Source organism: Carya illinoinensis, chromosome 13 (assembly GCF_018687715.1).
Source record: "Carya illinoinensis cultivar Pawnee chromosome 13, C.illinoinensisPawnee_v1, whole genome shotgun sequence".
Taxonomy (NCBI): Eukaryota; Viridiplantae; Streptophyta; class Magnoliopsida; order Fagales; family Juglandaceae; genus Carya; species Carya illinoinensis.
Window position 1 is genome coordinate 21768734 of NC_056764.1, and position 12866 is coordinate 21781599.

Consider the following 12866-nt stretch of genomic DNA (forward strand, 5'->3'; position numbering starts at 1 on the left):
ACTAGACTTGATTAAACTCAAAGTCGACTTAATTCAACTATTAATAGGAAACTTGCAAACAAAGAATTAGACCCAATTATTAAATGATATATACCAATATAAAGTTCGCTTGACTTTGACTAACATTCACTACAACTGAAAGTTATATATCTGGCATTTTAATGTCGTAGCCAACTCATCAGAAATAACAGGCCAACATGCTACATTTTTTGCAATTATAACTTCTATCCAAAATATTTGTTTTTTTTTTTTGCAAGACCGAATCGTCAAATAAAGTATGAATGTTGTCGAAAGTCTGTGATCCAGGAGGTGATTTCCTAGCCAGAGAAAACATTTTCTAGTGACTCCCCCCGCCATATATAAGTATTTCTGACGAGGCGGTATGGTAGGAAAAATGTATTTCCTGTTATTTACTCTCATAAAAAGGTGTATTTTTGGCGACATCATCTTGCAGGAAAAGCATTTCCTAGATTGGATGTCTGTCTAAAATATGTTTACTAGATTTGTTCTTACATTTTTCTTATGGCACCTGTCTGTCCAAATGTGGTACTTTTGACATATACATGTCCTACAAAAATGCACAACACTAAGATAGTTGGTCCACCATTAATAACTAATCCAGATAGGAAGCAAACGTTAGAAATGTCCTTCCAGTATATAAAAATAGTACTTTTTGTTTTTTGCAATCTAAATATACCGAAAAGGCCTATTAAATTATTATGTTTTTTCAATTGCCACGGCTTACATCAATTAAAATGGGTATAGTTGTAATTCGCTTAAGCCAATTAATTTAGTTTCAGATTTAGATTTTCTACATTAATGCATAATAGGGATAAAAGCAGAATTTATACCCAAAACAAGCACTATTACTTAATGATCTCACTTGGCAAATATTAGAAATTTGAATACAACTATGTACTTCAAATAGTAATGCCAATGTAGTTTTAACCAGATAAAATGACCAGCATAAATCCAAATGGATACCCATAACAAAATAAAATACAGAGCTTGATATATCAACATGCATGCATATATTCAAATGCCACATCATTTCATTGCATGTTACCAACATTCAAATATTTACATAAAACATGCATGGGAGTAGACTACACAAAATAGTATGCATATATTAACTTAAATCTTATCATGCGTTTTATACAAGGTTGGGGAGTTCATTCTATATTATTTAATGAAGATCTTCTTCCTAAATTGCATGCATGGAGGCTTGGATTCTTGGTTGTTTGTTCTACTCAGGTACTCGAATTCCACCTGATTGGATCCTTAGTCCATATAAGTGATAGCTACAATATTGGATAAAGATAGTCAAATATCAGCGTACTTGTACCACTGGTCCCCAATTATACAGTCACAACCACTCCATATTTTATACTTGTATGAAAGTTTTCACTATTAACCATGTCCTGATACCCGTAGATAGCCCAACAACTAAACTTCAACTCCTTGATAGTAATGTAACTTGCAAACAAAGGAGCTGTAATTTGTAAAATCACCATCCTGTTGTGCATAGTGTGTGCTTATGAAAAAATTATATGCCAACATTGGTAGAAAAATATAAAAAATAGAGTGCATATGTCTATAATAATTCCAGCTACCTAAGTTTATAATAGGATAACATCTTATAAACTTATAAAAGCAAAGTGCATATTGTAACTTCACCCACCTATTTTACAATTGCTTACATATTAGACTGATTTACAACACTCTTCCCAGAGTTTGTGAAAAGTCCATATGTTTTAAACACATCTCATTAGCACTCTAAATTAAATAGTACAAATACATAGTCAAGCCACTATCACCTTATCATTTTACTATTGACTGATCATCATTCAATATTTGTATAGCAATTAATATATGTTCTATATAAAAGTTATAAACTTGATTTTTTAACTACAAGCCAGTTAATCTATAAAGATCATGGAATGTTCTAACATTTTCTAGTCTAGAACATGCAAGTATAATAGCAGTGTGCAATTTTAGGGGGGAAGAAATTACAAAATTGAGGGCATTAGGTTTAATATCATACATGTCTCATGCTTTGTATGCCACTTCGCTATTGTAAACCCTATTTTTCCATGACTCTACTATCAAAAGGATACATGTTCTTCACTTAAATATTTATCCTAGCATAATTCCCCACTTCCAACCAAGTCCCCACAAAACACCCACCCTAACATGCTAAACAAAAGAATGCCACCCAGATTTTCAAACTTACTCCAACCAAGTTAAAAAATTATCAAAAAAGTCTCAAACCCACATGTTAGAGGATGGCTACGCATCCCTTGGAGTCTCCCATTGAGACTCCCTCTGTGACTCCAATTTTGTAACACGATCATTAAGCTTGTCTTATTCATCAAAATAAACCTTCATTTTTTTTGAGATCACTCATAAATGACTCATGTTTGCTCTTATAGCCTTCCGCCTCTGCCTTGTTCTTCTCATTCTCCTCCCTAAGTTGTTGAAACTCACTATTGGACAATAATGCTACAAATGGTTAAGGTATAACAAGTGACTTAAACCTCTAGCATAGCCTGATTGAGATCCCAACACCTCCTTGAACACAGCTTTGCATTCTCCTGCACCGCATCCTTGGTTCCATCTCATTCAACATCCCAACCATCAGATTCTACATTAGAATATAAGCCTATCAATTTTAGGCATTAAAATGGAGGAATCTCTATATATTTATCCAAAAGTAAACGGTCCAAAAATTTTGGGAAACTCATGTAATTCCGCTCAGTAGTTTCAGTGACAAATCTCCCCTTCTTTGTAGACCAATGCACCTCTTTATAAAAAGTAACATAATTTGAAGCTTGTTCCTGCTTCAACGAATTGAAAAACCTTGTTAGTACATTCTTGTATATGAGAAAGAAATTATATGGAGGATGAAGTATGGTTTTTTTGCTTTACCTTTTCCTCCATTAGCCTAACAAAAGTCGTCCTACCACCCAATGAGTGTATAAGAGCATTCACATCTGTTTATTCAAACTACTTTTCATCTTTAAATTCGATTAATTTTATTCATAGTTGGCCTACATCAGATTAGTCAAACCCATTTCATATAAATTATGAGTTACAGTAATTTTATCTTTTTTTTCAAAGATAAAAAGTCCTATAGCAAGTCTAAACGCATTGTTTATTAATTTCACCTCCATCTCTCCCGCGTTTCTTCATTTCTCTTCTCTCCCGCGTATCATCCATTCTCTTCTTCTTCTAGTTTTTTTTTTTTTTTTCTTTCTTCTTTCTCTTCTTATTCCCTCCCCAGCATCTCTTCCTTCTTTCTCTTCTTCTAGTTTTTTTTTCCTCTTCTTCTTCCCTCTTTCTCTCTTGCAGCTCTTCTTCTTAGTCTTTTACTTCCTTTTCTCCAGCACGGCACCGTGACGGCTTCACTCTAGCACTGAGTTTCAACAAGGTAAAATCCAAAACCCTAGCCTTGATTGTACTCTTGATTTTGTTGTTTGAGTTTTATTTTATTGACGTTGTTTGGATTTGTTTGGTGACATTTTACTCTTGTTTTAAGGACTAAGCATACCCATTCTGTATACCCATTCCATATACCTATTTGTTTGGATTTGTTTGGAGACATTTGTTTGAATTTGTTTGGTGATATTTTGCACATCTTCTCTGTGATCCTATAATTTGGGAACAACCTGTGTATTGGGAACAATCTATGATTTGGCATTTAATTCTTGATCCTGTTTTGTTATCTCACGGAAGGGTCTTGCAACTATTGTCCTGTATTGTTTTTTGATTTGGCATTTGATTCTTCATTGTCTTGTATTGTAAATGTTGAACTTTAAGTTCCAATTTCAGAATTTATTGAAGACAAAAATGAGCTTTATGAGGAAGATGATGAGGGATTACATAATAATCTTCTTTTGTTGTATTTTGTTGCTGATTGAATACAAGATATTTAACCCGTACACGGAAGGGTTTGGGATGTACTGAGCATATTAGAATTATGAGTTTATGTACTGAGCGTATTAAAATTAATATGGTATGTAATGAGCATATAACATACACGGCTGTTGTATGTTATTTACTCAAAATGTTTTTTAACATTTTGGGTTTAAATGTTGAACTTTAAAAGCGAAATTCAGAATTTTTTGAAAACAAAAATGAGCAATACTGTCGTGCAGTTTCTGCTATTGTGTATGAACCAATTTATTCCATCTTAATTAACTCAATTTGTTCGGTAAAATAATAAATTGTTGCCAAAAAATAAAAGGATTTTGATGCATACCCTGCTCATGGAGCTTCCTTGTACTATGTTTCTACATTTATGTTTGTTGTCTATCACATATCATACAACTAGTGAAAAGTGCTAAAATTGACTATTGATTTCAATTAACCTTCTAAGCATCACCCACACTAAGCCTCTCCAACTGGAGATTCTAAAAGTTATTTTCTTTAAAGTATGATTGCAAATATTATGGTGCAATAGATATTAGAATGAATTATTTAAATATGAAAATGATATCTTCCTTATTATTAGTGAACATGTGAATATTCCCACAGTTTAGTACATGTGTACATATATTTTAGTACTTGTAAATCTAACTATATATGTCAAATTATAACCACTTGGTTTTCACTTTTTGGCTGGGTTTTGAAATGCTATGTGGTGTTATTGTTACTGGTTGTAAGGATTTGACATGTACAATGAAGGATTTGGGATGTACTAGCATTCTTTTGACAATGACGGATTAATTCAAATTGCTATATTTTATCCATATAATTTTTCAGCAGTTAGACACGTAATGTCTAGATCCATTTGGTTCACTAAATCGAACCAGAAGGAAAATGGAAGACTTTTGTTACATAGGATGGGAATGGGAACAAATCCAATTTTTTTTTTTTTTTTTTCCTGGTTTCACTCACCAATTGTTGTTTCAGTGAAGAAACTGGTGCATCCTCTATTTAAAAACAAATCTCTCCTAAGATTTATTAATGCCTAAAGGTCATTCAAATACAAGTACAAACCACTCTATCCAAATTACAAACTGTGCTAATACAAAAATAGACCCAAAAAAGTTGTTCAAAAAGGTTTATTTTTATATGAATCCAAAGACATACAACCAAAGGATCTAAAAATATATTGCCCCGAGAAAGGCTCCAAGACCATTTTCAAGTTGGCTCCAAGCTAGACTTCTACATTATCAAAACCGAAGCAAACAAGCAGACATGACCAAATTAACTTGAGAAGATTCTGATATGGAGTCAAACATTCTGGACAAGTTTATAGAATTGATAGACAAATGTTTTGTGAATAAAATTATATTGAGAGGTGAGATATCCCAGAAACTAGCTAGCTAGCTATGGTCTTAATTTATAAGTTTCTGGCTTTTCAAGCAACATTCAATATTATTCTCCAATCACTCTAGCAAATAAATATATAATATATCAAGAGTTTAAACCTTTTTATTTTCCCACAAAAAAGAAAAAATGGGGCTAGCTGCTGTGGGCTGTGAGAGGTTGCACAAGGTAGTATTTTCAACTGGACTAACATTCCATGCAACTCAACAGAATTCATATACATTAAGCTTGGAAAATATTTTCAATTAACAAAAAGTTCTAAGAAAATGAACTGATATTCACAGCTTCACCAGTTGAGCAAACCCATATGGTCTCCCATAATAAACCTTAACAGCGATTAAAAACAACCAAGATTTGCAGTGGTTGAAAACAATCAAGGTCAACCCAAACTGATGGAAAAGCATTTTCAGCCAAGCATTTAGCATTGAAAACGGGAAAATCATAATACCCAAAAGTTCTAACAACCAAGATTGACCCAAACTCAAGAACACTAGCGGTTTAGATCATCCATACCCTCGGTTAGTTAAGTGGCTTAAATATATAGGGAGGGGGCTATCCTGCCCTGTAGGGTGCGAGTAGCACCCCTAACTATCAGGTCGAAGTTTAACTTGAAATAGTCTTTAGTGGCATATATCAATTTACCTCGTGGTTAGACACTAGGCATTTAGGCCTGATCTGGTTATCTAATACAGATAAAAAATCTGGTTTGAAGTTATATCGTACAATAGTTTTAATTATAAAAATACAATATTTTATCTCTTAAATTTTGAAAATATTCACTTAAATAAACAATAAATAAATAGTAAAAAATGGCATGACCAATGCATGAACAGTACATAAACAATACGTGAAAAGTCAATGAACAGTATAGAACTGACATAAATAGTGATGAACAGTGCACAGTACTCTATAAAATAGTAGGACTTACACATTTTTCAAATATAAAAAATTAAAAACTCTCATTTTATCTTATTATCTAAACATATATTTTTTTACAAATTATTTTATCTTATTTTAATTTAAAATTTTTATTATTATTTAAAATATCTAATCTCTTTTTATATGGACCGTATAAATCTTATTTTCCACGCCTCCTTGTGGTCACTGTACACCTTCATTATTTTGCTCACAGAACACTTTTTTTTTTCACTTCCGTAGGAGCAACGTCATATCCTTAGCTATCCCTGCAAACAACAAAAAAAAATTACTGTCTAATACATTAGACTGAGGTCCAAGCAGGGGGTTGGGCTCAAGTATGATCTTGATGCAGTCTACAATGGGCCTATTATGGGCCACTTGGAGTGTCTCCCCAAAATTTAGAAAAAAAAAAAAAAAAAAAAAAAAAATCTACACAACCTCTCAACATCTCACATTTTTTAATTTTTTAATAATTTTTTTGAATTTATTTTTTTAAATTAATTTAATTATTTTATTTATTATTTATATATTAAATATTTAATAAAAAATAAAATAATAAAAATTAAAAAAAAAAGTGAGGTGTTGGAGTGTTAGGAGGTTGTATAGCAAAACCCAAAAAAAAAATACCATTCTCTTCTTATAAAAAAAAAATACTCAAATGTCTCTAGAATGGAGTGGCATAAAGGGCAAAGAATGTCCTCCTTTCTGGAATTTGAGAGCGGCTACTGAGGCCTTCTCCGCATTTCATTCACATCATGAAGGGATTCTTTGTCTAGTCGAGCACCTCTCTCTATACGAGTAAGACCAAACTTGTTATTATGAATGCCGATCAGACCACTAAAACTTTGACACGTGTTATAATTTAAATAAATAACATCTAAAATTTTTTTCAATCTTGACTTTTTTTAAATAAAAATACAACTCATAAGAAAAACATAGTTGTTCAGTTATTAAATAAAAACAGTTTTTAGATGTTTTTCCTTAATTCTTTAAATTATTTTATTAGTGTTGGCCTTGACACTTTTAATAGTTTACTAATGGAGAAGGATTAATTTGATAAAATCTGGAACTATAAGGAGTAAAAAGTTTCAAAATTAAAATTAGGGACTACTTTAATAGTATTATCCCTAAATTTATAATGACAATGTTTTTAATATTTAAAGAGATTAGTGAAGATCATGTTGTAATGCTAAAGATCAAGTTACTTGAATCTTTATAAATATAATCATTGATATATGTATATATAAACTCTATAAAGATATTAGTTAGTAGAGTGTTAAAATATGTTTGTCATGACCTGTTTTAAACATTTCTAAAACACAATAAAATAATCTATTTTATCAAAATGTAGCAGCTAATGCTGTGCACGTGTTAGCTCGGATCATGTTTGATCTTGAGATTGAGACATAGTAGTTTGCATAGGATGACTTGTCTTTTGGGGTAATCTAATGGATGGAATGATTCGGAAAGAAGCAACTTGGTGTAAAAGTGACGTGCTTTGAGCAAGTCTTGGAAGCATCTCTATCCAACCAAAACTGATTTCCTTGCACAGCATCTTAAGGAAACTTTTTAGAAAAATGTTTTAGCTTTAAAGAAATCTCATAAAAATAAATGTATAAACTAACGTCTTGATATGACGCGTTAGAATATAAAACTATTTTTATTATAAACTCGATTCAACACATTATATGAAAACATGTTGGTTTGTCGGATCTCTTTGTGACTGCAGTACTTCTCAAACCTCTTACATGCCTGCTGGTGTCCACACACATAATTTTCAACCATATCAAAGGCAGAATATGCTTTTTCCCCCATCCACTTTATTCTGATTGTTTGCACCCATATTATGTGAAAATTCATAGATTAGTAGGTGGACTAATTCTTACTCATCCGTCCCATAGTGTATAAATATGTGGTCTGATTTATACTCGACCTTTATTTGAATAACTCTGTAATGGGGAATCGTCATATCCTCCCTTTTTCGACTACAAATAATCTATCCAAGAAGAGACCAGAGGCTCTGCCCATTGAAACCATGTTCAGGCTTCCTTCTCCACTACCAGTTTGGCCAAAGGGTATGTACTACTCTCAACTATCAACATGATAATTGTCACAAATATGATCTGCTCTTATGTTTTCAAGTACTACTTAAAATATTCTTATTGAGAATAATATTAAATAGGAATTTATACAAACTTATACGAGTGTGAGGGTCTGTTGAGAAGTCCTGTTTATTTACAAATATACTAACTTCCTTCTACTATTGATTGTTAATTTGTCATGGTGATATTGTTTTAATATTGGTTGAAGTTTTAGCTTGCTATAGGGCAAGGATTTGCAACTGGAATTATGGATCTGGGAGGAGGGCTACATGTGTGTCAGATATCAACTTTGGACAAAGTTTGGGCAACCCATGAAGGTGGTCCAGACAACCTCGGGGCTACGTTCTTTGAACCATCGCGAATACCAAATGGTTTCTCTATGCTAGGTTGCTACAGTCAAGCCAATAACAAGCCCTTCTTTGGATGGGTTCTTGTAGGGAAAGATGATGGCTCAAGTGGAGCTTTAAGGAAGCCACTTGATTATACTTTTATTTGGAGCAGTGAGTCTTCTGAGATCAAGAGAGATGGCAACGGCTATGTGTGGCTGCCAATTCCCCCCGAGGGTTACAAAGCCATAGGCCACGTGGTCACAAACTCTCCTCAAAAGCCATTCCTAGATAAAATCAGATGCGTTCGAGCTGACCTCACCGACCAGTGCGAGGCTGACTCGTGGATTTGGGGTCCAGGTAAGACCAGCAACGCCAATGGGTTCAATGTGTACGATGTAAGACCCAGCATTAGGGGGGTCAATGCTCTTGGTGTCTCTGTGGGTACTTTTGTGGCCCAACTTGGTGGGACTGCCTCTCCATTGTCTATAGCTTGTTTGAAGAATGCCAAGTCCAATCTTTCTTCTATGCCTAATCTAATGCAGATTGATGCATTAATGCGAGCCTACTCTCCATGGGTGTATTTCCATCCAGATGAAGAGTTCCTTCCTTCTTCAGTGAGATGGTTTTTTGTGAATGGGGCATTGTTATATAGTAAAGGGGAAGAGTCAAAGCCTGTTCCAATTGAACCCAATGGCTCGAACCTTCCCCAAGGTGGTTCAAACGATGGTGCCTATTGGTTGGACTTGCCTATGGATGCAGGGGCCAGAGAGAGAGTCAAGAAAGGAGATCTAGGAAACTCCCAGGTTTATGTACACGTAAAACCCATGCTAGGTGCAAGTTTCACTGACTTAGCTATATGGATGTTCTGTCCATTTAATGGGCCTGCCAAGGTTAAGGTTGGGATCGTCAATGTCTCACTGGGGAAGATAGGTGAACATGTTGGTGATTGGGAGCATGTGACGCTAAGAGTAAGCAATTTCAATGGGGAGCTACAAAGGGTATACTTCTCGGAACACAGTGGAGGGACATGGTTGGAAGCTTATGAGCTTGAGTTTCAAAATGGTAATAAAACTGTGGCCTACGCATCTTTGCACGGGCATGCTTTGTATCCGAAGGCAGGACTTGTTTTGCAAGGAAGTGGGGGAATAGGAATAAGGAATGATACGGGGAAGAGCAAGATGATGTTGGATACTGGTCGGAGCTACACAGTGGTGGCAGCTGAATATTTGGGGTCAGCTATTATTGAACCAGCTTGGCTCAAGTATTGCAGGAAATGGGGTCCGAAAATTAGCTATGACATTGCGGATGAGATTAGGAAGGTGGAAAAAGCATTGCCTGGGCCATTCAAATTTGCTTTCAATCGATTTGTCAGAGGCCTACCGAATGAAGTCTTAGGTGAGGAGGGTCCTACGGGTCCCAACATGAAGAACAACTGGACCCAAGATGAAGTTTGATAAATGTGTATATATATTTATATATTTAACATAAGAAGTCGTGGCTAAGTTATTATTGTGTAATATGTAAATTAGTACTTCTAAAATACTCATTTGTTGCTCCACGCTAATTTCTTTATACTAGGGTTGATAAAAGAAATTGAAAATTTGACTATGAATTGATTCCACTGCATTAAATTATATTCTAATTAAATTATTATTAAAAAAATCATATTTTCAAATGTCATTTAATGCTAATAGAAAAATATTTGATTAAACTCATCTATATTTCTATCTAAATTTCTTAATTACTAACCAAATAGCATTTTTGATTGGAGTAACAAACTAGTATTTTAATGTTTGCTTGGAGCGAGAAAATATTATTTTAATGTTTAATAAATCAACTAGAGTCTTCTATCTTTGGCCAAACACTATATCTGAAGTCTAAATTAAACATGTCCAATCCAATGTGGGGTCTTTTTGGCATATATTATCCAAATTTTGGTAATCATTCTCATTTGGCAAAGCTAATGAGGATACTCTTAGGAACAAGTTCCAAATGTACAAGGCTTGTACAAGTTTTGTGTAAATATATGGGTTTTTTATAAAGGGCTTGCAGGAGTTTTGTGTATTTGAGGTTTGTATATATCATTTCTAGAGTGGGTCCCACTAAGAAAAGTGAATTTTTCATACTTTTTTATAGTGAGATCTACTTTTTTATACATAGCGTTGTTAACGTCGTGTTTTATATGTCTTTGGGCCGGCCCTCAACAGTTCGGGTCTTTGGTCTTGGGCCTGCTGGCACAAATAAAACACCATGAGACGGTAGACGTAGTGGTGGCCGAGAAATCTTCGATGATAAAGTCAGTATTTCTTTAGAGAATTGTGTAAGTAAGTATAGAGAGTTCAGAGAGATCAGCCTTTCATCTCGGTACCTGGTGGTTGTCTTTTATACCTGGTCCCTGGGATCCAAGCTCACGCTCTACTACAGGGGGAGGTGTTCTCTCTGTAGTTCCTTCTGTCATATTTATTTAATGCGATGGGATTACCTAAGGGGTGTATTTAATACAGCGTGACCCTTTGCCTTGTTCTACTAAAAGGTGCATGTTGTTAGGTTTTTCCTCCTTCTCCTACTAGAAGATTAAGGGTTCCCCTTGATTTGCTCTCTCCTGTCCACTCGAGGCTATCTAGGACTCAGTACCATTAACGTGGCATGTTCCTCCTCCTTTGTATCAGGGTGGTCTTCCCATGCTTTCCAAGTGGTAAACTACCTTCTGCTAGTGGCTAAGAATCCTTTAATTGGGCCAATGGATTGTCCAGCCAGCCTGGGCCTCTTATGATATTGGGCCAAATATCATTATTCTTTTTATAAATAGTGAATATATCGAGATGAAGTAAAAATCATATATTTTTGTAAAAATGTAGGTCCCACCTTAAGAATATAATTAAATAAAAAATTATATATTATAATATTAAATGATTTAAAAAGAAAAAAAGAAGAAGTCGGTGGGTTCAAAACGCAACCACCACATGATGGCCACTTGTGGTGGTGAGCCCATTGACGCTCCATCGCGACCTTGTAAAAAACAAAGCAATGTCACGTAAGAAGCATTGATACCATACGAGGATGAGTCCACTGACATCCTATCTTGACCTTGTAAACTTGCTCTATGGGAATTAATCTTATTCATGGATGTGCCTTAGTCATGATGTCCTTCAGCCACACTCTCCCTTTATTTTTAGTATCTTTCATTTTTTTCCCATTTTTGTTTGTCGAGACGTTTACTGTTTATCTAAACCTTGTGTTAATATTAAATGTTGAATGATAGTTATGACTATTGTCTCTTTGAAATCTGGAACTTCTCATCGATAGAAGCTTCTCACCGGAAGAAGAGAGGATGTCAACGATTGTGTCGGCAACTATGTCTGGTGAAGACAATGGAGGAGCGGGAGGCTAAAATCAAATGGGCGAAACGTTGAGGATCTTGACTGATATGAAAAGAAGAGCTCCTCCATCTTGGCTCAATGAAAAAAAAAAAAAATCGTCCCATTTGAGGGTATAAAATGGCTATTTGCACCCAATCCATATTATTAGAGAGAAATTAAAAGAAGAATCATGCTCGTAATAGCGTGGCATGGTCTTTTACGGAAAAAAAAAAAAAAAGTGTCATAGCCACAAACCGACATGACTTTATATATAATATTATATTTACTTTATAATAAAATTAGTTCTATAATCTAATATATCATATCAAATTACGTTATTTTAAGAGTTTACTTTTACATGATTTCTTTATAACTAAATCATTTTTCTTCCATAAAATCCTCAACGAAATTAACAATTTTTAAAGCTAAACAATAGCAAGGTCAAGCAACTTACAACTATCCTCTTGAATATGAACATAGGCGCAAAGTGTATTCCGAGAGAGAGAGAGAGAGAGAGAGAGAGAGAGAGAGAGAGAGGAATTTGAAATGACATACAAGAACCATTTTATTTCAATAAATGTCAAGAAATCTATGCATTGGAGTATTTAGGGTTCGGCCTTATTCGTACCATACTTTCATCTCTCTTTTATATCAAAACTAGCCTACAGTTTTAGGGATATTTATAGAGTACAACTGTTGAATCGAAAAAAAAAAAAAGCATTGAACCAAATTGAAGATATAATTGAGTAAATTACCTAATAATTTGGTATTTGCATCTAAGAGCATTATTAATGGTCTAATCATTGCCAAGTCTAAAATTTGAT

At 34.2% G+C, this 12866-nt stretch overlaps 1 protein-coding gene across 2 annotated transcripts; it reads left to right on the forward strand.

Annotated features, from left to right (window-relative positions):
• Positions 1-7956: 7956 nt before the first annotated feature.
• On the forward strand, positions 7957-10200 carry LOC122291485. 2 transcript variants are annotated; one of them, XM_043099216.1, is made up of 2 exons: positions 7957-8327; positions 8579-10200. In XM_043099216.1, exons 1-2 carry the CDS (start codon positions 8207-8209, stop codon positions 10135-10137), a joined length of 1680 nt encoding a protein of 559 aa, XP_042955150.1. In that variant the 5' UTR covers positions 7957-8206; the 3' UTR covers positions 10138-10200. The 2 variants fall into 2 exon arrangements, with proteins under 2 accessions (XP_042955150.1, XP_042955152.1); XM_043099218.1 differs by having other exon boundaries at positions 8200-8327; positions 8569-10200.
• The last annotated feature ends 2666 nt before the right edge of the window (positions 10201-12866 follow it).

Excerpts from the sequence above, each read along its gene's own strand:
- LOC122291485 (XM_043099216.1), top strand. The coding sequence starts at position 8,207 with ATGGGGAATCGTCATATCCTCCCTTTTTCGACTACAAATAATCTATCC. Across the intron at positions 8,328-8,578 it reads ACTACCAGTTTGGCCAAAGG|GGCAAGGATTTGCAACTGGA; the intron begins GTATGTACTACT and ends AGCTTGCTATAG.